Raw genomic sequence first — 26,758 nt, 5'->3', positions numbered from 1 at the left:
ACAAACCCAGTTTACCCAATCTCTCCTCATAACTAAGCCCCTCCATACCAGGCAACATCCTGGTAAACCTCCTCTGTACTCTCTCCAAAACCTCCACGTCTTTCTGGTAGTGTGGCGACCAGAACTGGACGAAGTATTCCAAATGCGGCCGAACCAACGTTCTATACATCTGCAACATCAGACCCCAACCTTTATACTCTATGCCCCGTCCTATAAAGGCAAGAATGCTATATGCCTTCTTCACCACCTTCTCCACCTGTGACGTCACCTTCAAGGATCTGTGGACTTGCACACCCAGGTCCCTCTGCGTATCTACACCCTTTATGGTTCTGCCATTTATCGTATAGCTCCCCTCTACGTTAGTTCTACCAAAATGCATCACTTCGCATTTATCAGGATTGAACTCCATCTGCCATTTCTTTGCCCAAATTTCCAGCCTATCTATATCCTTCTGTAGCCTCTGACAATGTTCCTCACTATCTGCAAGTCCAGCCATTTTCCTTTCCAAATGTTCCTTTCCAAATATTCCTTTCCAAATGTTCATAAATCCTGCCTCTCAGGATCTTCTCCATCAACTTACCTACCACTGAGGTTAGACTCACTGATCTATAATTTCCTAGGCTATCTCTTCTCCCTTTCTTGAATAACGGAACCACATCCGCCATCCTCCAATCCTCCGGAACCTCTCCCGTCTCCATTGACGACGCAAAGATCATCGCCAGAGGATCAGCAATCTCTTCCCTCGCCTCCCACAGTAACCTGGGGTACATCCCATCCGGTCCCGGCGATTTATCTAACTTGATGCTTTTCAACAGCTCCAACACATCCTCTTTCCTAATGCCCACATGCTCAATCTTCTCAGTCCACTGCAAGTCTGCACTGCAACTACCAAGATCCTTTTACGCTGTGAATACTGAAGCAAAGTATTCATTGAGTACCTCTGCTATTTCAACCGGTTCAATACAGACTTTCCCACCGTCACATTTGATAGGTCCTACTCCTTCACATCTTATCCTCTTGCTCTTCACATACTTGTAGAATGCCTTGGGGTTTTCCTTTATCCTGTCTGCCAAGGCCTTCTCATGTCCCCTCCTGGCTCTTCTAATTTCCCTCTTTAGTTCCTTCCTACTAGTCGTATACTCTTCTAGATTTCTAACATTACCTAGCTCCCTGAACCTTTTGTAGGCTTTTCTTTTCTTCCTGACTAAATCTGTTACAGCTTTCGTGCACCACGGTTCCTGTAACTTACCATAACTCCCCTGTCGCACCGGAACATTGCCGTGCAGAGCTCCAGACAAATTTTCCTTGAAATGTTTGCCACATTTTTTCCGTACATTTCCCTGAGAAAACCTCCTTCCAATTTATGCCTCTAATTTCCTGCCTAATAGCATCATAGTTGCCCTTACTCCAGATAAACACTTTCCTAGCTCGGCTGATCCTATCTCTCTCCAATGCTGGTGTAAAGGAGATAGAGTTATGATCATTATCCCCAAAATGCTCTCCCACTGATAGATCTGACACCTGCCCAGGTTCATTCCCTAACATCAAATCAAGCACAGCCTCTCCTCTTGTAGGCTTATCCACATACTGTGTCAGGAAGCCCTCCTGAACACACCTGACAAACTCCTCTCCATCTAAACCCCTTACCCTAGGGATATTCCAATCGATATTTGGGAAATTAAAATCTCCCATCATGACCACTCTGTTATTATCATATCTCTCCAGAATCTGCTTCCCAATCTGCTCCTCCACATCTCTGCTACTATTGGGCAACCTATAGAAAGCACCCAGTAAAGTTACCAACCCCTTCCTGTTCCTAACCTCCACCCACAGAGACAATCCTTCCATGGCATCCATCTTTTCTACAGCTGTGACACTATCCCTGATCAATAGTGACACTCCCCCACCTCTTTTGCCTCCTTCCCTGTCCCTCTTGAAACATCTGAAACCCGGCACTTGAAGTACCCAGTCCTGACCCTGAGATAACCAAGTCTCCGTAATGGCCACCACATCACACTTCCAAGCAGCGATCCACACTCTAAGCTCATCCATTTTGTTCACTATACTCCTACTTTCCTGTCCATCTCTCTCTCTCTCTCCCTCTCCCTCTCTCTGTGTCTCTCGCGCTCTCACGTTCCTAAGCCCCTCTCTCTTCCCCACTGTCATGGCCTTTTACCATCTTGGCATCCTGGAACTCCCGCACTCTCTGATCAGCTTGCTGGTCTTGCTCTTGCATCATCTCCCGATGTCGCTGCACCTGTTCATTCGAGTCTTTGATCTCTTGGTGCCTCCTCCTCTGTTGTCGACGCTTCTCCTGCAGGTTCTATGCATGGGAGAGGTTATTGAGGAGTAGGAAAGAGGGAAGCAGCAGATTATGAGGGACAAAGGGTCAGGTATCGAAGTGTGAAATGGAGGAGGGGCGAATGATGTGAGAAGAACGTTGTTGAAAGGGGAGGACATAGGGAAGAGGGAGTGAGTTAAGTGGGAAGGGAGGGGAAGAGTATGGTGGTGTAGAAAGGCTGGGAAAGGGGATAAGGAAGCAAAGATGGAGATAGGGGAGAAATGCAGAGGGTGCATGGACAGGAGCAGGGGGGAGAATAGGGAAGAGGAGAAGAGTCCAAAGAGGGCCATAAGGAGAGGAGGTGGAGAGGTGAGAGGGGTACAAGTGGAGGGGTGAGGTAGAGGGAAGGGAAAGATAGAGGAGAATAGAAGGACAGAGAGAAGGAGGGGAGAGAAGGGGAGGGGGGGATGGTGGTGCAGAAAATAGGAGGGAATAGGAATATTTTTCAGGCAGAGCTAGGTAGATTCTTGATTAACAAGGGGATGAAAGCTTATCAGGGGTGGCTAGGAATGTGGGGCTGAAGATCCAATCAGATCAGCCATGACCTTATTGAATGGCAGAGCAGATTCAAGGAGTCAAGTGGGCCACTCCTGCTCCTAATTCATGTGTTCATGAGAGGGTAAGTAGAAGGGGAGGATTGAGAGGAGAGATCGTGATTAAAGAGTTGGTGGAGAGGGTGGAACGAGGGAAATGGTGAGCCGGAGTTGTAGAGGAGGAGGGAGGGGTGAGTGGGAGAGAGTGTGGGATTGGGGAGAAGGAAGGAGAGGAAAGGAGAGAGAGAGTGGGAGGAGAGTGGTGGAGAGGGACAGATGAGAGGGGGAGAATGAGACAGGAGAAGATAGGAAGAGGAGAGAGAATGGGGGGGAAGAGTGGGAAAGGGGAGAATGGGAGAGGAGAGGGACAGGGAGGCAGAGCATGAGGAGAATGGGGAGATGCAGAATGGGGACAGCATAAGAGGACAGTTGGAGAATGATGCTGGAGAGTGGGAAGACAATGCAATGTGGAGAGGAGCAGAGAGAGATAGAGAAAATCGTGGGAAAGAGAGAGGGCTGAGTTGGAACAGAGAAGGACGGGTTAAGTGATGGGAGGGGAGCGAGTTATGATTTGATACCTCTTCTCAACAGTTCTCTCAAGTTAATTCTCATGCTCACACATGCTTTCTCTTCCTCTTTCTCTGTCTCTTACACTCACGCTCTGACTTTCATTCTCTCACTCTTGTTCTCTCTCCCTCTCTCACTCACTCACTCTCAATCCCTATTGCTACTTGCTCACTCATGGACCAAGATTTTCCTCCTGTTTTGATCGGCAGGCGCAGTGAGGGAGTGAAAAGGCCAAAGTCATGTTTTACATCAGCGGGAAGGCTTCCCGTGATTGCCCTCTCTCTCCGTCAGTGGTGGGCCGTATTTCCCACCATGCAACATTGGGAACCTAATTTCCATTAATTTGCATCTTATTATTGGGTCTCTCTGCAGGAATCATATCCCCCCGTCAAAATCTCCATCCACGGCAGCATGATGTCATGGCGATGCAAACCACAGCTGGTTTCAAAAGGCATGGACCTGGCGAGCAGATCTCCGAGGGGAATTTGTAGGGAAGCACTGCCCTCATGAATTGGCTCTGCACATTCACGGGAGGGAGGGGGTGGCACCAAGAAATGGGGTGAGGTGGCATGACCCGGGGGTACCAGCATAGGACTCGGGGACTTGAGGGAGGCTGGGATAAACCTGGAAGACTATCGGGGTCAAAGTGGAAAGTTACTGGGTGTAAAACTGGAATGCTAGCAGGAGGAAGACTCCTGGCTACCAGGGTGATGATTGCAAAGTGTGAATATCACCGTTCCTAAGGCTGCCTCCTGCTGCTGGGCCCTGGGCTTCTTGGGAGGGCTTCACAGAGGGAAGGAAAGCCTGGGGCAGTGTGGTGGGTGGGTGGCCAGTCTTCAAGGACTGATGCATCCACTCAAATCTGACGGGGGGAGTGGGTTCTGGAGGCTCATTACTGCAGCTGAGATTGTTCAGATATAACTCAATTGACATGCCTGGAATCTAACACCACACACAATTATGCTCACTAAATCACCATTTATGTGCATGAGTTTCACTGACTGCCACTCAGCGTTTAACTCTTGGCACGTTGATCTCCAAAATCACTGATTGCTTTGGTTTCCCTGCGCCACTGGCTAACTGGGCAAGCAAATACATTCTCTTAGCAAGTTGGCAATGACATACTGCCCGAGGACAGCACTCCGAATCCTTGGTTGTATGCTGAGGTATGTTATGACACATGTCCCCCATAGTCTGGGTTGCTCGCAAGCCCTTAGAGCAAAGCCCTGGACAATGAAGGAGAGTGGCCAAAGCTATGGCAAGGGCGGCACGGTAGCACAGTGGTTAGCACTGCTGCTTCACAGCTCCAGGGACCTGGGTTCGATTCCTGGCTTGGGTCACTGTCTGTGTGGAGTTTGCACATTCTCCTCGTGTCTGCGTGGGTTTCCTCCGGGTGCTCCGGTTTCCTCCCACAGTCCAAAGATGTGCGGGTTAGGTTGATTGGCTATGCTAAAAATTGCCCCTAGTGTCCTGAGATGTGTGGGTTCGAGGAATTAGTGGGAAATATGTAGGGATATGGGGGTAGGGCCTGGGTGGGATTGTGGTCGGTGCAGACTCGATGGGCCGAATGGCCTCTTTCTGTACTGTAGGGTTTCTATGGTTTCTATAGTTCTATGGCAGTGTGGAGTGTTGCCCATTCAGCAAGTGACTGAAGGACTAGGCATCATGCGATGGCCAGGACATGGTTCACTGGTCTCTGGGAGGCAGCTCCTGATGATGATTGGGCAAAAAGTGGATCTTGTAAGCCACATGATAACTATCAAGTCTCTCTCTTTGATGTTGCCGTGAGGAGAGCACTGGAATGATGGAACCTATTGAACGCAATCATTCGTCTGGCTCATAGACAGGAGAGAAGAAGGCATCAATGGAGGTGTCTGACTTGATGTGGAGATGCCGGCGTTGGACTTGGGTAAGCAAAGTAAGAAGTCTGACAACACCAGGTTAAAGTCCAACAGGTTTATTTGGAAGCACAAGCCACAAGCTTCTTACAGTGTCCGACTTGCCAGACGCACTGGAAAATCCTGAGGAGGAAGGGGTAGCTGTGTCTGCTCCACAGGCAGAGGAGGAACCCCAGTGAACGGTCACTTGGAGGTATCTCACTAGACCCAGGCTGAATATAGACAGTGCCTGAAATACCTGGAAATGTCTGAGAACCACTGTCACTGAAGACATTGCATGTCAAGGGAATTGATTTCTCACATCTGTCACTTTTGCAGGATTTAACACCACAAGGACTTGGAGGGCATTCACTGCCAGTGGTGCTAAAAGTCACAGAGGTGGTTTTAGACTCGTGGCTTTTTCCAGGGCTCCACAGGTGATCTGTCTGTCATCTTGCAAGCCTCTGCAATGTGCATCCAGATGAGTGACGTAATCTTTCTGAGGGCACTCAGATTCATCCACTCCGATCAGGGTCAGGAAAGCCAGGATGCAACAGCGATGGGCTTTGTGCAAATGGCTGACTTTCAACAAGTGCATGGTGCCATTAACTTGCTCTCCTGTGGCACTGTGATCCCCAAGGCATCAAGGAGTGATCTACATGAACAGCAAGGCCTTCCACCCTCTCAATGTTGTGTGCTTGGTTCCCTGAGAGTATGCACGACTTCTACAATCTGAAATGGTCTCAGATCACTCTCATGTTTGAGGATCTGCAGCAGCTACAGGGCTGGCTTCTCTGGGGCAAGGGCTACCCACAAAAGACAGCATGATGAGTTGGGCTGAAGGGCCTATTTCCGTGCTATATATTTCTATCTCTATGATGTGGCTAATAATGCCTGTGCGTAGGCTAGAGAGGAAAGCTGGGACAATGAGGCTTGTGTTACTACTCGCTTTGGTGGCGCAGACCATAAGTATACTGAAGATGTAGTTCTGGTATCTGGACCAGTCTGGTGGAGCTCTGCAGCACAATCCACAGGGGGCGTCACTCTGGTCACCTGCTGCACCCTGCATGAGGGGAGGAACTGCCTGAAAACGAGATGGAGGAGTCACCCATTTCCTCCAATAAGGAGGATGTCAAAATGGATGAGAAAGGGGAGGTCCTCGAGGGAGAGTACGTTTGCTGTGAGCCAGTGGCGATGGCCAGACAAACTTGGGATGTGTTCATAAACACCAGATTCATAGAAGGTGATGAGGTCACCCAGTGAGGACATCCCATTATTCTCACTTTTCTTCTCTGAACACTGCTCCCTCATCTGACAGGCAGCAGTGCACACTCTCAGTGGTAAGGCTCCTGTCACTGGGAGATGGGCAGGGAGCAGCTGCCTGCAGTTCCTTCATTGCAGGAGGATTGCCGTGGGGACAGTGCATAAAATAGAAACATAGAAAATAGGAGCAGGAGTAGGCCATTTAGCCCTTTGGGCCTGCTCTGCCATTCGTTGTGATCACAGCTGATCCTGCCTCCCCCCATATCCTTTGATCCCTTTCACCCCAAAAGTTATATCTAACTCCTTCTTGAAAACATGCATCTTTTTGGCCTCAACCACTTTCTTTGGTAACAAATTCCATAGGCTTACCATTCTCTGGGTGAAGAAATTTCTCCTCATCTCAGTTCTATCCTTAAGACTATAACCCCTGGTTGTAGACTCCCCCACCATCGGGATCATCCATCCTGCATCTACCTGTCGATTCTTGCTAGTATTTAATAGATTCCTGTGTGATGCCCCTTCATTCATTGAACTTTTCACAGGAGCAGTGGGATAGAGCACATCCTGAATGAGACACAGCCAGAGTGAGTGTGGGTTTTGGTCATTTGAAGCACAGTTGGACTTGGGTGCAGAGTGGAAAGAGGTGTTTTTGCTTTTTTTCTTTGCTTTATAACTTTCAGATAGTCGTCTTCCCCAGCTGCAGTAGTAGAGGCTACAATGGAGAGAGTTGATTGGTAAGTAGTAGGTAAGGTGGTGCCAATCAAGCGGGCTGCTTTGTCCTGGATGGTGTTGAGCTTCTCGAGTGTTGTTGGAGCTGCACCCATCCAGGCAAGTGGAGAGTATTCCATCGCACTCCTGACTTGTGCCTTGTAGATGGTCGACAGGCTTTGGGGAGCAATTCCTAGCCTCTGGCCTGCTCTTGTAGCCACTGTGTTTATGTGGTGAGTCCAGTTGAGCTTCTGGTCAATGGTAACCCCAAAGATGTTGACAGTGGGGGATTCAGTGACACTATTGAATGTTAAGGGGAAGTGGTAAGAGTGTCTCTTATTGGTGATGGCCATTGCCTGGCACTTGTGTGGCGTGAATTGGGCGGGGATCCTGGATTCAGGATTCAATCCTGGACCGGGGAGCGGCGCGGGCTTGGAGGGCCGAAGGGCCTGTTCCTGTGCTGTATTGTTCTTTGTTCTTTGTGAATGTTACTTGCCATTTGTCAGTCCCAGCCTGGATATTGTCCAGATCTTGTGCATTTGAACATGGACTACTTCAGTATCTGAGGAGTCACGAATGATGCTGAACATTGTGCAATCATTGGCGAACAGCCCCACTTCTGACCTTATGATGCATGGGATTTGGGATAGTGTATTGAGATGGATAGAAAACTGGTTGGCAGACAGGAAACAAAGAGTAAGAATAAACAGATCATTTTCAAAATGGCAGGCAGTGACTAGTAGGGTGGGTCAGGGATCAGTGCTGGGGCCCCAGATATTCACTTTATATATTAATGATTTACATGGGGGAACTAAATGTAATATCTCCAAATTTGCAGATGACACAAAGCTCAGTGGGAGGGTGAGCTTTGAGGAGGAGATAAAGGTATTTCAGTGTGATTTGGACGAATTGATTAATTGGACAAATGAATGGCACATGCAGTATAACGTGGGTAAATGTGAGGTTATCCACATCGGGAGCAAAAACAGGAAGGCAGATTACTATCTGAATGGCCATAAATTAGGAGAGGGGAATGTGCAATGAGGCATGGGTGTCCTCACATACCAGTCACTGAAGGTAAGCAGACAGGTACAGCAGGCAGTAAAAAAGGCAAATGGTACGTTCGCAAGAGGATTTGAGTACAGGAGCAGGGATGTGTTGTTGCAATTATACAGGGCCTTGGTGAGACCACATCTGGAATATTGTGTGCAATTTTGGTCTTCTTATCTGAGGAAGGATGTTCTTGCACTAGGGGGAATGCAGAGATGGTTTACCAGACTGATTCCTGGGATGGTGGGACTGACGTCTGAGGAGAGATTGAGTTGGTTAGGATTGTATTCGTTGGTGTTCAGAAGAATGAGGGGGAAACCAATAAAATTCTAACAGGATTCAATGCGAGGAGCGTAACGGGTAAAACAGACGAACTTAGGGCCTTAATGCTTATGCGGAATTTGGATGTGGTTGCGGTGACGGAAACTTGGTTAAAAGGACAGGGCTGGCAGCTGAATATTCCGGGGTATAAGTGTTTTAGGCGAGACAGAGGAGGGGCTAAAAAAGGTGGGGGAGTAGCGATATTAGTTAAGGAGCATATTACCGCGGTGCAGAGGGTAGACAACTTAGAGGGGTCATGTACTGAGTCGCAGTGGGTGGAACTCAGAAACAGGAAGGGTGCAGTCACTATGCTGGGGGTGTACTACAGACCACCCAACAGCCCACGGGAAGTGGAGGAAAGGATATGTCAGGAGATTCTGGATCGGTGCAGAAAAAATAGGGTTGTTGTAGTGGGGGACTTTAATTTCCCTGGCACAGACTGGAAAGTGCTTAGAGCTGGGGGTCCGGACGGGGAGGAATTTGTAAAATGAGTACTGGAAGGTTCTTTGGAACAGTATGTAGATAGCCCGACTAGAGAGGGGGCTATACTGGACCTAGTCCTGGGAAATGAGCCCGGTCAGGTCGTCAACGTTTCGGTAGGGGAACATGTGGCAAATAGTGACCACAACTCTGTTAACTTTAGGATAGTAATGGACAAGGATGAGTGCTGTCCTACGGGCAGGGTGCTAAATTGGGGGAAGGCTGACTATAGCCGGATTAGGCAGGAATTGAAAGAAATGTCAGAGGTAATAGTGGATGCGTTCGTGATTATTTATCAAAACTCGTTGCATTCTGGGGTAGTGCCGGTTGATTGGAAAACGGCTAATGTTACGCCGCTGTTTAAAAAAGGAAGGAGACAAAAGGCGGGTAACTATAGGCCGGTCAGCTTAACGTCTGTAGTAGGGAAAATGCTGGAATCCATTATTAAAGAGGAGATAGCAGGGCATCTGGATAGAAATGGTTCGATCAATCAGACGCAGCATGGATTCATGAGGGGAAAGTCGTGCTTGACGAACATGTTGGATTTTTATGAAGATGTGACGAGGGCGGTTGATGGAGGAGAACCGGTGGATGCGGTGTTTTTGGATTTCCAAAAGGCGTTTGATAAGGTGCCCCATAAAAGGCTGCTGAAGAAGATTAGGGCACACGGAGTTGGGGGTAGTGTGTTCAAGTGGATTGGGGACTGGCTATCCGACAGGAAGCAAAGAGTCGGAATAAATGGGTGTTTTTCCGTTTGGAGGAAGGTAACTAGTGGCGTGCCGCAGGGATCGGTACTCGGGCCGCAACTGTTTACCATTTATATAGATGATCTGGAGGAGGGGACGGAGTGTAGGGTAACGAAGTTTGCAGACGAGACAAAGATAAGTGGAAAAGTGAATCGTGTGGAGGACGGAGAAGATCTGCAGAGAGATTTGGACAGGCTGAGTGAGTGGGCGAGGATATGGCAAATGGAGTATAACGTTGATAAATGCGAGGTTATACACTTTGGAGGAAATAATAACAAATGGGATTACTATCTCAATGGAAACAAATTAAAACATGCTACTGTGCAAAGGGACCTGGGGGTCCTTGTGCATGAGACGCAAAAGCCCAGTCTGCAGGTACAACAGGTGATCAAGAAGGCAAATGGGATGTTGGCCTATATTGCGAGGGGGATAGAATATAAAAGCAGGGATGTCTTGATGCACCTGTACAGGGCATTGGTGAGGCCGCAGCTGGAATACTGTGTGCAGTATTGGTCCCCTTATATGAGGAAGGATATATTGGCATTGGAGGGAGTGCAGAGAAGGTTCACCAGGTTGATACCGGAGATGAGGGGTTTGGATTATGAGGAGAGGCTGAGGAGATTGGGTTTGTACTCGTTGGAGTTTAGAAGGATGAGGTGGGATCTTATGGAGACTTATAAGATAATGCAGGGGCTGGATAGGGTGGAGGCGGAGAGATTCTTTCCACTTAGTAAGGAAGTTAAAACTAGAGGACACAGCCTCAAAATAAAGGGGGGTCGGTTTAAGACAGAGTTGAGGAGGAACTTCTTCTCCCAGAGGGTGGTGAATCTCTGGAATTCTCTGTCCACTGAGGTGGTGGAGGCTACCTCGCTGAATATGTTTAAAGCGCGGATGGATGGATTCCTGATCGGTAAGGGAATTAAGGGTTATGGGGATCAGGCGGGTAAGTGGTACTGATCCACGTCAGATCAGCCATGATCTTATTGAATGGCGGGGCAGGCTCGAGGGGCTAGATGGCCTACTCCTGCTCCTATTTCTTATGTTCTTATGTAATTGGTGGATGTTGATTGGGAGAGGATGTTCGACGGTAAGTCCGCGTCTGGCATGTGGGAGTCTTTTAAGGAACTATTGATAAGGCTGCAGGATAGGCATGTGCCTGTAAAAAGGAAAGATAGGAAAGGTAGGATTCGAGAGCCGTGGATAACTAGGGAAATTGAGGATCTGATTAAAATGAAAAGGGAGGCGTACGTTAAGTCCAGGCAACTGAAAACAGATGGAGCTCTGGAGGAATACAGAGAGAGTAGGAAAGAACTCAAACGGGGAGTTAGAAGGGCAAAAAGAGGTCACGAGATGTCCTTGGCAGGCAGGATTAAGGAGAATCCTAAGGCATTCTATTCATACGTTAGGAACAAAAGAGTTGTCAGGGAGAAAATCGGACCTCTCAGGGACAAAGGAGGGGAATTATGCTTAGAACCCAAGGGAATAGGGGAGATCCTAAATGAATACTTTGCATCGGTATTCACGAAGGAGAGGGGTGTGTTAACCGGGAGTGTCTCAGAGGGAGGTGTTGACCCGTTAGAGAAAATCTCCATTACAAGAGAGGAAGTGTTTGGTTTTTTAGGGAACATTAAAACTGACAAAGCCCCAGGGCCTGATGGCATCTATCCTCGACTGCTCAGGGAGACGAGAGATGAAATTGCTGGGCCTCTGACGGAAATCTTTGTCACTTCTTTGGACACGGGTGAGGTCCCTGAGGATTGGAGGATAGCGAATGTGGTCCCGTTGTTTAAGAAGGGTGGCAGGGATAACCCAGGAAATTATAGGCCGGTGAGCTTGACGTCCGTGGTAGGGAAGTTGTTGGAGAGGATTCTTAGAGACAGGATGTATGTGCATTTAGAACGGAACAATCTCATTAGTGACAGACAGCATGGTTTTGTAAGAGGGAGGTCGTGCCTTACAAATTTGGTGGAGTTTTTTGAGGAAGTGACAAAAACGGTTGATGAAGGAAGGGCCGTGGATGTCGTCTATATGGATTTCAGTAAGGCATTTGACAAAGTCCCACATGGCAGGTTGGTTAAGACCATAAGACCATAAGACATAGGAGCGGAAGTAAGGCCATTCGGCCCATCGAGTCCACTCCACCATTCAATCATGGTTGATTTCAACTCCATTTACCCGCTCTCTCCCCATAGCCCTTAATTCCTCGAGAAATCAAGAATTTATCAATTTCTGTCTTGAAGACGCTCAACGTCTCGGCCTCCACAGCCCTCTGTGGCAATGAATTCCACAGACCCACCACTCTCTGGCTGAAGAAATTTCTCCTCATCTCTGTTCTAAAGTGACTCCCTTTTATTCTAAGGCTGTGCCCCCGCGTCCTAGTCTCCCCTGTTAATGGAAACAACTTCCCTACGTCCATCCTATCTAAGCCGTTCATTATCTTGTAAGTTTCTATCAGATCTCCCCTCAACCTCCTAAACTCCAATGAATATAATCCCACGATCCTCAGACGTTCATCGTATGTCAGGCCTACCATTCCTGGGATCATCCGTGTGAATCTCCGCTGGACCCGCTCCAGTGCCAGTAAGAAGGTTAAGGCTCATGGGATACAAGGAGAAGTGGCTAGATGGGTGGAGAACTGGCTTGGCCATAGGAGACAGAGGGTAGTGGTCGAAGGGTCTTTTTCCGGCTGGAAGTCTGTGACCAGTGGTGTTCACAGTAAGAAGTCTCACAACACCAGGTTAAAGTCCAAAAGGTTTATTTGGTAGCAAATACCATAATGGTATTTGCTACCAAATAAACCTGTTGGACTTTAACCCAAATAAACCTGTTGGACTTTAACCTGGTGTTGTGAGACTTCTTACTGTGCTTACCCCAGTCCAACGCCGGCATCTCCACATCATGACCAGTGGTGTTCCGCAGGGCTCTATACTGGGACCTCTGCTATTTGTGATATATATAAATGATTTGGAAGAAGGTGTAACTGGTGTAATCAGCAAGTTTGCGGATGACACGAAGATGGCTGGACTTGCGGATAGCGAAGAGCATTGTCGGGCAATACAGCAGGATATAATTAGGCTCGAAAATTGGGCGGAGAGGTGGCAGATGGAGTTTAATCCGGATAAATGCGAAGTGATGCATTTTGGAAGAAATAATGTAGGGAGGAGTTATACAATAAATGGCAGAGTCATCAGGAGTATAGAAACACAGAGGGACCTAGGTGTGCAAGTCCACAAATCCTTGAAAGTGGCAACACAGGTGGAGAAGGTGGTGAAGAAGGCATATGGTATGCTTGCCTTTACAGGACGGGGTATAGAGTATAAAAGCTGGAGTCTGATGATGCAGCTGTATAGAACGCTGGTTAGGCCACATTTGGAGTACTGCGTCCAGTTCAGGTCGCCGCACTACCAGAAGGACGTGGAGGCGTTAGAGAGAGTGCAGAGAAGGTTTACCAGGATGTTGCCTGGTATGGAGAGTCTTAGCTATGAGGAGAGATTGGGTAGACTGGGGTTGTTCTCCTTGGAAAGACGGAGAATGAGGGGAGATCTAATAGAGGTGTACAAGATTATGAAGGGTATAGATAGGGTGAACAGTGGGAAGCTTTTTCCCAGGTCGGAGGTGACGATCACGAGGGGTCACGGGCTCAAGCTGAGAGGGGCGAAGTATAACTCAGATATCAGAGGGATGTTTTTTACACAGAGGGTGGTGGGGGCCTGGAATGCGCTGCCAAGTAGGGTGGTGGAGGCAGGCACGCTGACATCGTTTAAAACTTACCTGGATAGTCACATGAGCAGCCTGGGAATGGAGGGATACAAACAATTGGTCTAGTTGGACCCAGGAGCTGCACAGGCTTGGAGGGCCGAAGGGCCTGTTTCCGGTGCTGTACTGTTCTTTGTTCTTTGTTCTTTGACTAGACAGGGTAGATACAAGAAGTGGTGGGAGGTGTCCAGGACCAGTGGTCATAGTCTCAGAATACAGGGTAGAGCGTTTAGGACAGAGGTGAGGAGAAATGTCTTCACCCAGTGAGTGGCCAGCCTGTGTAATTCACTACTACAGAAAGCAGTTAAGGTTAAAACATTGTGTGTTTTCAAGGAGAAGATAGATGTAGCACTTGAGGCAAAGGGAGGGGGTTAGGCAGGATCAGGTTATTGAGTTGGATGGTCAGCCATGGTCATAATGAATGCAGAACAGACTCAAAGGGGTGAATGGCCTCCTCCCTATTTTCTACGTTTCTATGGCGATGCCATGCGGTGAGTTTCACCTCTCCTGATATAAGGTCATCATTGGTGAGCTGTGCCCTTGAGGTGCATTGTCATGGAGACTGAGACAAATGAAATAGGCCAACAGCAGGTCAATGGTTGCAGAAAGCACATATAGGAAATGATTGGAATGCGCGATGCAAGCCCTGTGGGAGACATCCTCATTTCCAAGAGAGACAGATATGGCTGATGTGTTAAGTCAGTGTGAAGGGGCACTACCAATGTGCTGGTAATCTTGCAGAAAGCACATGGAGGAATCCCTGGACTGAGCACCTTGTCTTTTCCTGGTTCAGGAGTCCAATGTTACGATCGGGACTACAAACACAGATCAGCAAGAGCTATAGAAAGGGTGCAATCAGTGAGAGTTTATTTACAGAGAAGAACACTATCTACAAGTGCTTCACACCCATGCCCATGCTGTGCAACTGGAGCTTCTTAACCTTTCTAAGCCTGCCATTATGTCCTGCCGCATTCCCAAGGTCCAGGGCGGAGATGGAGGCAGCCTGCTGTCTGCTACATCTTATTGTCTGTGGTGACCGTGGTGGCCATTCTCTGGAGGGCCAAGACCCAGATGGGTACTGACCTGCAGTGCCACCCTCCTCGGCCTCTGGAACTGCAACTGATGTGATCACAGGAAGAGAGGATTCTGGTGGGCTGGACACTCTGGTCAAATGGGTGGATGGTCCAGGGGTGTGCAGCAGCTGCTCCTCCACCTATGGATGCTTGCGGGTCCCTGGCTTCCTCCTCGGGATAGAAGGGCAGCTGGATGAAGCTCGAGAAGCCCCACTGTCCTCTGGCGTTGGCACTTATCGACAAATGCCTGCATCATGAGGTGCATGTGCTGCTGCAGCCTCCACGGCAACTGTCACTCACACTGTGTTAACCTCATTGCATTGAAGCTTCAGCACAATTATCTCGGATAGAAGGCATTAGGACTCCTCCATGTTGTCTCTCACTCTGAAGAGTGTAGCTGACATCCCTTCCTGATATTCCCAACTTTGCCTTTGGAGCTCCAGCAACTGAGCCATGACCAGGTCCAGTTGCACGTCACCTGACTGGGGCTCAGATTCCTGGCCACCAGCAATCCTACATGTGCTGGCAGCCTGGGATATCTCTGCCTCCACCTGGTGTGGATCAGAAAGAGTGAGATGCTCACCAGATTTTGGCTTCTCTAAAACTGAGTCCCACAAGGTGTGTGTCTCTGTGCTAGTGGAGGGTGTGGGTGAAAGTTGTGACGACTCTTCAATCTCAACATCTGAGAAATCATCTGTGTTGGTGGAAGAGCTGGTGTCTCTGACCTGGCCAGAAAACACTCTGGGCTGCTTCAGACTTGCCTACAAAAGAAAGGAGATTTCATTTGTGCATGGCTGGGACCTTTAGAAACAGGAGCCATTGCTCACACCAGTGTTGTCTGATGAATCCTCATTTGGTTTACTTTTGCCAATCATACCATCGGCACAGGTGCAGTCAATGTCCTCTCTGACCATCTGGAGGGTTCTTTTTTCAAAGTCAGTGAGGACTTTTGTCTCTGGCATCCCTCCGCCCATCTGGGATCTCTCCCTTTTATTATGTGCCAGCTTGTCCGACATCAAAATAGGCGGAGAGAGTGTAAGCAGAATGTGTGCCAGGGCAGATGATAAAGATGCCTGGCATGTGCAGATGGTGAGTGGGACAAGTGAGGTGATAAGGACATGACCCACACAGGAGATGAAGTGTTTTTGAGAGAGTGAGTGGTGGTGTCCTTTGAGCTGGCACTGAGTGAGATGACTATGGAGACGCAATGTGTTAGAAAGTAACCGGTGACGAGTTTGTATCAGATGTAATGTGACCAATGGTAACAAACTGTAAGAATCAGCTGACCCAGTAAACCATGCAACCAGTTACAGGATGATGTGATGCTCAGCTAACCAGCTGACTCACTATAAATAAGAATCTGTTGGGAATTGTGTGGAGCTTGGAGTGGCCTAGGGCGAGGCCCCAAGTTTGGAGTAATGAAGTTTCTTCATTGAACCCTTTCTTTGATTTATAAGTTGGAGTAAGTTTTGTTATATTTTTATTGTCTGCATTTGAAGAGTTCCTTCTGGTAGCAGAGGAAACCCATCGTAACTTGGTGTTTGTTTTTGAAGAAGTGCTACAACAATTGTAGAAGGTAGAAGTAAGCCGGTGGGATTGGATTGTCCCCCTGTCATTTCAGAAGCCTAACCATTTCGACAATGGAAGGCAGAGGTGGGAATGTGGACCCCTGTCACCACAATACCGAAAAAAAGCAAGGTATGGCATTTACTGTGTCATTTCCAATTAGGAGCAAGATAAGGAGCAAAGTATTTTCCGATTGGACAGCAGATGCCCTAAATAGAGAAGAAGGGTGACAGCTCCTGCTACAATACTTAGATAAGTTTTACCAGAAAGATGAGTTCTCGGAGAATTATGAAGAATGGGTGATGTTTGACAGGATGAGGAGACAAGATACTCAGTCCATGGAAGAGTATATATATCATGACCGGCGCAACTTTTGGACCGAAGGGCCTGTTTGTGCTGTAGTTTTTCTATATTCTATGCCATATGCCTTCTTGACCACCCTCTCCACCTGTGCTGCCACCTTTAAGGATCTGTGGACTTGTACACCCAGGTCCCTCTGTGTGTCTATACTCCTGATGGTTCTGCCATTTATTGTATAGCTCCCCCCTGCATTCGATCTACCGAAATGCATCACTTCGCATTTGTCTGGATTAAATTCCATCTGCCATTTCTCCGCCCAATGTTTCAGCCTATCTATATCCTGCTGTATTCTCTGACAATGTTCATCACGATCCGCAACTCCAGCAATCTTTGCGTCGTCCACAAACTTACTGATCACACCAGCTACATCTTCCTCCAAATCATCTATATATATCACAAACAGCAGAGGTCCCAGTACAGAGCCCTGCGGAACACCACTAGTCACAGACCTCCAATCGGAAAAAGACCCCTCCACTGCTACCCTCTGTCTTCTATGGCTAATCATGATGTGGAGATGCCGGCGTTGGACTGGGGTAAGCACAGTAAGAAGTCTCACAACACCAGGTTAAAGTCCAACAGGTTTATTTGGTAGCAAATACCATAAGCTTTCGGAGCGCTGCTCCTTCGTCAGATGGAGTGGTCTCTGTTCTCAAACAGGGCACAGACACAGAAATCAAATTACAGAATACTGATTAGAATGCAAATCTCTACAGCCAACCAGGTCTTAAATGCACAGACAATGTGGGTGGAGGGAGCATTCAACACAGGTTAAAGAGATGTGTATTGTCTCCAGACAGTACAGCTTGTGAAATTGTGCAAGTCCAGGAGTCAAGCTGTGGGGGTTACTGATAATGTGACATAAATCCAACATCCCGGTTTAGACCGTCCTCATGTGTGCGAAACTTGGCTATCAGTTTCTGCTCAGTGACTCTGCGCTGTCGTGTGTCGTGAAGGCCGCCTTGGAGAACGCTTACCTGAAGATCCAAGGCTGAATGCCCGTGACTGCTGAAGTGCTCCCCCACAGGAAGAGAACAGTCTTGCCTGGTGATTGTCGAGCGGTGTTCATTCATCCGTTGTCGTAGCGTCTGCATGGTTTCCCCAATGTACCACGCCTCGGGACATCCTTTCTTGCAGCGTATCAGGTAGACAACGTTGGCCGAGTTGCAAGAGTAGGTACCGTGTACCTGGTAGATGGTGTTCTCACGTGAGATGATGGCATCCGTGTTGATGATCCGGCACGTCTTGCAGAGGTTGCTGTGGCAGGGTTGTGTGGTGTCATGGTCACTGTTCTCCTGAAGGCTGGGTAGTTTGCTGCGGACAATGGTCTGTTTGAGGTTGCGTGGTTGTTTGAAGGCAAGAAGTGGGGGTGTGGGGATGGCCTTGGCGAGATGTTCGTCTTCATCAATGACACGTTGAAGGCTCCGGAGGAGATGCCGTAGCTTCTCCGCTCCGGGGAAGTACTGGACGACGAAGGGTACTCTGTCCACCGTGTCCCGTGTTTGTCTTCTGAGGAGGTCGGTGCGGTTTTTCGCTGTGGCGCGTTGGAACTGTTGATCGATGAGTCGAGCGCCATATCCTGTTCTTATGAGGGCATCTTTCAGCGTCTGGAGGTGTCTGTTGCGATCCTCCTCATCCGAGCAGATCCTGTGTATTCGGAGGGCTTGTCCGTAGGGGATGGCTTCTTTTACGTGTTTAGGGTGGAAGCTGGAGAAGTGGAGCATCATGAGGTTATCCGTGGGCTTGCGGTACAGTGAGGTGCTGAGGTGACCGTCCTTAATGGAGATGCGTGTGTCCAAGAATGCAACCGATTCCGGAGAGTAGTCCATGGTGAGTCTGATGGTGGGATGGAACTTGTTGATGTCATCATAGAGTTGTTTCAGTGATTGCTCACCATGACTCCAAAGGAAGAAAATGTCATCGATGTATCTAGTGTATAGCATCGGTTGAAGGTCCTGTGCGGTGAAGAAGTCTTGTTCGAACCTGTGCATGAAGATGTTGGCATATTGAGGTGCGAATTTTGTCCCCATGGCTGTTCCGTGTGTCTGGATGAAGAACTGGTTGTTGAAGGTGAAGATATTGTGATCCAGGATGAAGCGGATGAGTTGTAAAATTGCATCTGGAAACTGGCAGTTGACGGCATTGAGTACTGAGGCCGTTGCAGCAATGCCATCATCGTGGGGGATGCTGGTGTAGAGTGCCGAGACATCCATTGTGACGAGGAGTGCTCCTGGTTCAACTGCTCCATGTGTGTTGAGTTTCTGTAGGAAGTCCGTAGTGTCGCGACAAAAGCTGGGGGTTCTTTGTACAATGGGTTTCAAGATGCCCTCGACATAGCCGGAGAGGTTCTCGCATCATGATGTGGAGATGCCGGCGTTGGACTGGGGTAAGCACAGTAAGAAGTCTCACAACACCAGGTTAAAGTCCAACAGGTTTATTTGGTAGCAAATACCATAAGCTTTCGGAGCGCTGCTCCTTCGTCAGATGGAGTGGTCTCTGTTCTCAAACAGGGCACAGACACAGAAATCAAATTACAGAATACTAATTAGAATGCAAATCTCTACAGCCAGCATCCCCCACGATGATGGCATTGCTGCAACGGCCTCAGTACTCAATGCCGTCAACTGCCAGTTTCCAGATGCAATTTTACAACTCATCCGCTTCATCCTGGATCACAATATCTTCACCACAGCTTGCCTCCTGATCTTGCAGAATCTTACTAGCTGTTCTGTCTGGACAGCGAAAAACCGCACCGACCTCCTCAGAAGACAAACACGGGACACGGTGAACAGAGTACCCTTCGTCGTCCAGTACTTCCCCGGAGCGGAGAAGCTACGGCATCTCCTCCGGAGCCTTCAACGTGTCATTGATGAAGACGAACATCTCGCCAAGGCCATCCCCACACCCCCACTTCTTGCCTTCAAACAACCACGCAACCTCAAACAGACCATTGTCCGCAGCAAACTGTCGTGGTCACTGTTCTCCTGAAGGCTGGGTAGTTTGCTGCGGACAATGGTCTGTTTGAGGTTGCGTGGTTGTTTGAAGGCAAGAAGTGGGGGTGTGGGGATGGCCTTGGCCCTGTACCTACCCCCCAGCACCTTAAACCTGCGTCCTCTCGTAGCAGCCATTTCCACCCTGGGAAAAAGCCTCTGAGAGTCCACCCGATCTATGCCTCTGAACATCTTGTATACCTCTATTAGGTCTCCTCTCATCCTAGGAGAAAAGACCAAGCTTCCTCAGCCTTTATAACTCAGACATCAGAGGGACGTTTTTTACACAGAGGGTGGTGGGGGCCTGGAATGCGCTGCCAAGTAGGGTGGTGGAGGCAGGCACGCTGACATCGTTTAAGACTTACCTGGATAGTCACATGAGCAGCCTGGGAATGGAGGGATACAAACGATTGGTCTAGCTGGACCAAGGAGCGGCACAGGCTTGGAGGGCCGAAGGGCCTGTTTCCTGTGCTGTACTGTTCTTTGTTCTTTCCTCATAAGGCATGCCACTCAATCCAGGCAACATCCTTGTAAATCTCCTCTGCACCCTTTCAATCTCTCCTCATAACTAAGCCCCTCCAAAACAGGCAACATCCTGGTAAACCTCCTCTGCACTCTCTCTAAAGCCTCCACGTCTTTCTGGTAGTGTGGCGACCAGAACTGGACGCAGTATTCCAAATGCGGCCGAACCAACGTTCTATACATCTGCAATATCAGACCCCAGCTTTTATACTCTATGCCCCGTCCTATAAAGGCAAGCATGTGCGGGTTAGGTTGATTGGCCAGGTTAAAAATTGCCCCTTAGTGTCCTGGGATGCGTAGATTAGAGGGATTAGCGGGTAAAATATGTAGGGATATGGGGGTAGGGCCTGGGTGGGATTGTGGTCGGTGCAGACTCGATGGGCCGAATGGCCTCCTTCTGTACTGTAGGGTTTCTATGATGATTTCAATCTGACAGGGAAGTATTACCCTTTTGGAGAATGTTAGAGTGTTGTCATCTCCAAATCTAAAGCAGGTGGAACTATCATATTTTACTTTCTTTTGGTCTTAATGATCAAGAGACCCCAAATAACAATCTAGCCAATCTTGGCCGCAGACAGTAGATGCACATCCACTATCTAAAACAGCACAGTTGAAAGAGTCTATCATCAGGACTCTGTCACCAAAACAATGTCTTCCTGGTCCTTATCCTCGTCACTTGTCGGTTTCCACGTATTCTGTGTCACATGTGGTTTCAAAGACCTGATTTATTCTTTTCGGACAATTTATAATGTAGTGGTATGGGGAATTGCATTGGAAACAGCGATCCACAATCCCTTTAGCATTCCTTCGATTTAAACGTCTTTTATCAGTATCCCATGTGTGTCTTCTTTCCCCATTTTCAAATCGGTTATAACCGTTTTCGACACGAAGTCTGTTAACGTAACTGTCTCTGTTTAAAGGCTTACGTGTGCCATTTGGTCTGGCACGCGGTTGAGTCACCATTGACTCCTCTGTTCTGAATGCTATGGCATTCCGGTCTGTACTGAACAAGGTGACAGGAACGATTGTTTTCCGAAAATCTTTTTAAATGAGTCTTAGAGTCATAGAGGTTTACAGCACGGAAACAGGCCCTTCGGCCCAACTTGTCCATGCCGCCCTTTTTTTTAACCCCTAAGCTAGTCCCAAGGCCTAACTACCTAGGCCTATATATAGGCTTATCTATAACCCTGTGGTGAACCATCGTTGGTTCCCACTGGATAGTACTGAGCCAGGGTCTGGCCAGTACTACAAGGATGTACATATGTTACTGTTGGGTTAGGGATGGGTTGTGCTACTTGTTGCTGTTGGGGTTAGGGTGGGGTTGTTACACCTTTGTATTGTAGTGTTGTGGTACATCCCAGTCGGGCTCCGCCTCCTGGGGAAGGTATAAAGGTCCCTGCTCTGGCTGGGACCCCTCAGTCTGGGATCGTGTATATAATTGTTGGCTGCTTCGTTACAGCAAATAAAAGCCTTTATTTCCTGAGCATCTAGCCTCGTGTATGATAACGCGCATCAAACCCTCAATCCTATTAAGTCCCATGTACTCATCCAGAAGTCTCTTAAAAGACCCTATCGAGTTTGCCTCCACTACCATTGATGGCAGCCGATTCCACTCACCCACCACCCTCTGAGTGAAAAACCTACCCCTGACATCTCCTCTGTACCTACTCCCCAGCACCTTAAACCTGTGTCCTCTCATAGCAGCCATTTCAGCGCTGGGAAAAAGCCTCTGAGAATCTACCCGATCTATACCTCTCAACATCTTGTACACCTCTTTCAGGTCACCTCTCATCCTTCGTCTCTCCAAGGAGAAAAGACAGAGCTCCCTCAACCTATCCATATTATAGGAAAGATGTGGAAGTGTTGGACAGGGTGCAGAGGAGATTTATCAGGATGTTGCCTGGTATGGTGGGAAAATCGTATGAGGAAAGGCTGAGGGGCTTGAGGTTGTTTTCGTTAGAGAGAAGAAGGTTAAGAGGTGACTTAATAGAGGCATACAAGATGATCAGAGGATTAGATAGGGTGGATAGTGAGAGCCTTTTTCCTCGGATGGTGATGGCTAACACTAGGGGACATAGCTTTAAATTGAGGGGTGAGAGATATAGGACAGATGTTAGAGGTAGGTTCTTTACTCAGAGAGTAGTAAGAGCGTGGAATGCCCTGCCTGCAGCAGTAGTGGACTCGTCAACATTAAGAGCATTCAAATGGTTATTGGATAAACATATGGATGATATTGGAATAGTGTAGATTAGAGGGGCTTTAGATTGGTTCCACTGGTCGGCGCAACATCGAGGGCCGAAGGGCTTGCACTGCGCTGTAATGTTCTATATGTTCTATCCTCATCGTCTATATGGATTTCAGTAAGGCATTTGACCAAGTCCCACATGGCAGGTTGGTTAAGAAGGTTAAGGCTCATGGGATACAAGGAGAAGTGGCTAGATGGGTGGAGAACTGGCTTGGCCATAGGAAGAAGTTTAACAACAATTCAGGAAAGTCAGGGGGCAGAGTTGAATATGGTTGCCATCACAAAGGAGAAAGTGCTAGAGAAACTAAAAGGTCTGAAAATTGATAAATCTCCGGGCCCAGATGGGCTACATCCTAGAGTTCTAAAGGAGATAGCTGAAGAAATAGTGGAGGCGTTAGTTATGATCTTTCAAAAGTCACTGGAGTCAGGGAAAGTCCCAGAGGATTGGAAAATCGCTGTTGTAACCCCACTGTTCAAGAAGGGAACAAGAAAAAAGATGGAAAATTATAGGCCAATTAGCCTAACCTCAGTTGTTGGCAAAATTCTAGAATCCATCGTTAAGGATGAGATTTCTAAATTCTTGGAAGTGCAGGGTCGGATTAAGACAAGTCAGCATGGATTTAGTAAGGGGAGGTCGTGCCTGACAAACCTGTTAGAGTTCTTTGAAGAGATAACAAATAGGTTAGACCAAGGAGAGCCAATGGATGTTATCTATCTTGACTTCCAAAAGGCCTTTGACAAGGTGCCTCACGGGAGACTGCTGAGTAAAATAAGGGCCCATGGTATTCGAGGCAAGGTACTAACATGGATTGACGATTGGCTGTCAGACAGAAGGCAGAGAGTTGGGATAAAAGGTTCTTTCTCAGAATGGCAACCGGTGACAAGTGGTGTCCCGCAGGGTTCAGTGTTGGGGCCACAGCTGTTCTCTTTATATATTAACGATCTAGATGACGGGACTGGGAGCATTCTGGCCAAGTTTGCCGATGATACAAAGATAGGTGGAGGGGCAGGTAGTATTGAGGAGGTGGGGAGGCTGCAGAAAGATTTAGACAGTTTAGGAGAGTGGTCCAAGAAGTGGCTGATGAAATTCAACGTGGGCAAGTGCGAGGTTGTACACTTTGGAAAAAAGAATAGAGGCATGGACTATTTTCTAAACGGTGACAAAATTCATAATGCTAAAGTGCAAAGGGACTTGGGAGTCCTAGTCCAGGATTCTCTAAAGGTAAACTTGCAGGTTGAGTCCGTAATTAAGAAAGCAAATGTAATGTTGTCATTTATCTCAAGAGGCTTGGAATACAAAAGCAGGGATGTACTTCTGAGGCTTTATAAAGCACTGGTTAGGCCCCATTTGGAGTACTGTGAGCAATTTTGGGCCCCACACCTCAGGAAGGACATACTGGCACTGGAGCGGGTCCAGCGGAGATTCACACGGATGATCCCAGGAATGGTAGGCCTGACATACGATGAACGTCTGAGGATCGTGGGATTATATTCATTGGAGTTTAGGAGGTTGAGGGGAGATCTGATAGAAACTTACAAGATAATGAACGGCTTAGATAGGATGGACGTAGGGAAGTTGTTTCCATTAACAGGGGAGACTAGGACGCGGGGGCACAGCCTTAGAATAAAAGGGAGTCACTTTAGAACAGAGATGAGGAGAAATTTCTTCAGCCAGAGAGTGGTGGGTCTGTGGAATTCATTGCCACAGAGGGCTGTGGAGGCCGAGACGTTGAGCGTCTTCAAGACAGAAATTGATAAATTCTTGATTTCTCGAGGAATTAAGGGCTATGGGGAGAGAGCGGGTAAATGGAGTTGAAATCAACCATGATTGAATGGTGGAGTGGACTCGATGGGCCGAATGGCCTTACTTCCGCTCCTATGTCTTATGGTCTTATGGTCTAACACCAGGTTAAAGTCCAACAGGTTTATTTGGTAGCAAAAGCCACACAAACCAAATAAACCTGTTGGACTTTAACCTGGTGTTGTTAAACTTCTTACTGTGTTTACCCCAGTCCAACGCCGGCATCTCCACATCTTGGCCATAGGAGACAGAGGGTAGTGGTCGAAGGGTCTTTTTCCGGCTGGAGGTCTGTGACCAGTGGTGTTCCGCAGGGCTGTGTACTGGGACCTCTGCTATTTGTGATATATATAAATGATTTGGAAGAAGGTGTAACTGGTGTAATCAGCAGGTTTGCGGATGACACGAAGATGGCTGGACTTGCGGATAGCGAAGAGCATCGTCGGGCAATACAGCAGGATATAAATAGGCTGGAAAATTGGGCAGAGAGGTGGCAGATGGAGTTTAATCTGGATAAATGCGAAGTGATGCATTTTGGAAGAAATAATGTAGGGAGGAGTTATACAATAAATGGCAGAGTCATCAGGAGTATAGAAACACAGAGGGACCTAGGTGTGCAAGTCCACAAATCCTTGAAGGTGGCAACACAGGTGGAGAAGGTGGTGAAGAAGGCATATGGTATGCTTGCCTTTACAGGACGGGGTATAGAGTATAAAAGCTGGAGTCTGATGATGCAGCTGTATAGAACGCTGGTTAGGCCACATTTGGAGTACTGCGTCCAGTTCTTGTCGCCGCACTACCAGAAGGACGTGGAGGCGTTAGAGAGAGTGCAGAGAAGGTTTACCAGGATGTTGCCTGGTATGGAGGGTCTTAGCTATGAGGAGAGATTGGGTAGACTGGGGTTGTTCTCCTTGGAAAGACAGAGAATGAGGGGAGATCTAATAGAGGTGTACAAGATTATGAAGGGTATAGATAGGGTGAACAGTGGGAAGCTTTTTCCCAGGTCGGAGGTGACGATCACGAGGGGTCACGGGCTCAAGCTGAGAGGGGCGAAGTATAACTCAGATATCAGAGGGACGTTTTTTACACAGAGGGTGGTGGGGGCCTGGAATGCGCTGCCAAGTAGGGTGGTGGAGGCAGGCACGCTGACATCGTTTAAAACTTACCTGGATAGTCACATAAGAACATAAGAAATAGGAGCAGGAGTAGGCCATCTAGCCCCTCGAGCCTGCCCCGCCATTCAATAAGATCATGGCTGATCTGACGTGGATCAGTACCACTTACCCGCCCGATCCCCATAACCCTTAATTCCCTTACCGATCAGGAATCCATCCATCCGCGCTTTAAACATATTCAGCGAGGTAGCCTCCACCACCTCAGTGGGCAGAGAATTCCAGAGATTCACCACCCTCTGGGAGAAGAAGTTCCTCCTCAACTCCGTCTTAAACCTATATAAATGGTAAACAGTTGCGGCCCGAGTACCGATCCCTGCGGCACGCCACTAGTTACCTTCCTCCAAACGGAAAAACACCCATTTATTCCGACTCTTTGCTTCCTGTCGGATAGCCAGTCCCCAATCCACTTGAACACACTACCCCCAACTCCGTGTGCCCTAATCTTCTTCAGCAGCCTTTTATGGGGCACCTTATCAAACGCCTTTTGGAAATCCAAAAACACCGCATCCACCGGTTCTCCTCCATCAACCGCCCTCGTCACATCTTCATAAAAATCCAACATGTTCGTCAAGCACGACTTTCCCCTCATGAATCCATGCTGCGTCTGATTGATCGAACCATTTCTATCCAGATGCCCTGCTATCTCCTCTTTAATAATGGATTCCAGCATCTTCCCTACTACAGACGTTAAGCTGACCGGCCTATAGTTACCCGCCTTTTGTCTCCTTCCTTTTTTAAACAGCGGCGTAACATTAGCCGTTTTCCAATCAACCGGCACTACCCCAGAATGCAACGAGTTTTGATAAATAATCACCAACGCATCCACTATTACCTCTGACATTTCTTTCAATACCCTGGGATGCATTCCATCCGGACCCGGGGACTTGTCCATGAGCAGCCTGGGAATGGAGGGATACAAACGATTGGTCTAGTTGGATCAAGGAGCGGCACAGGCTTGGAGGGCCGAAGGGCCTGTTTCCTGTGCTGTACTGTTCTTTGTTCTTTGTTCTCATAAGGCATGCCACCCAATCCAGGCAACATCCTTGTAAATCTTCTCTGCACCCTTTCAATAATTTCTATATCCTTCCTGTAATGGGGCGTCCAGAACTGAGCACAAGTGGGGTCTGACGAGGGTCTTGTAAAGCTGCATCATTATCTCCCGACTCCTAAACTCAATCCCTCGATTGATGAAGGCCAGCACACCATACGCCTTCTTAACCACCTCCTCTACCTGCGATTTAAGAGGCCTATAGACCCGGACCCCAAGGTCCTTCGGATCCTCTACACTGCTAAGAGTCTTACCCTTGATATTATACTCCTTCATCCCATTTGACCTGCCAAAATGTACCACTACACATTTATCCGGGTTGAAGTCCATCTGCCACTTCTC

The 26,758-nt window shown here is 48.1% G+C and overlaps 1 protein-coding gene across 1 annotated transcript in view; it reads right to left on the bottom strand.

The window, feature by feature from the left end:
• cfap45 (cilia and flagella associated protein 45) overlaps positions 1 to 26,758 on the bottom strand; it is a 223,278-nt gene that overhangs the window by 62,568 nt on the left and 133,952 nt on the right. Inside the window, exon 8 of the mRNA XM_078219236.1 lies at positions 2,177 to 2,323. Coding sequence (XP_078075362.1) covers positions 2,177 to 2,323 — 147 coding nt within the window. The remainder of the gene's footprint in view (positions 1 to 2,176; positions 2,324 to 26,758) is intronic.

This window comes from Mustelus asterias, chromosome 8, assembly GCF_964213995.1.
Source record: "Mustelus asterias chromosome 8, sMusAst1.hap1.1, whole genome shotgun sequence".
NCBI lineage: Eukaryota > Metazoa > Chordata > Chondrichthyes > Carcharhiniformes > Triakidae > Mustelus > Mustelus asterias.
Note: the sequence above shows the minus strand (reverse complement) of the source record. Positions and strands in the feature narration are given on the sequence as shown.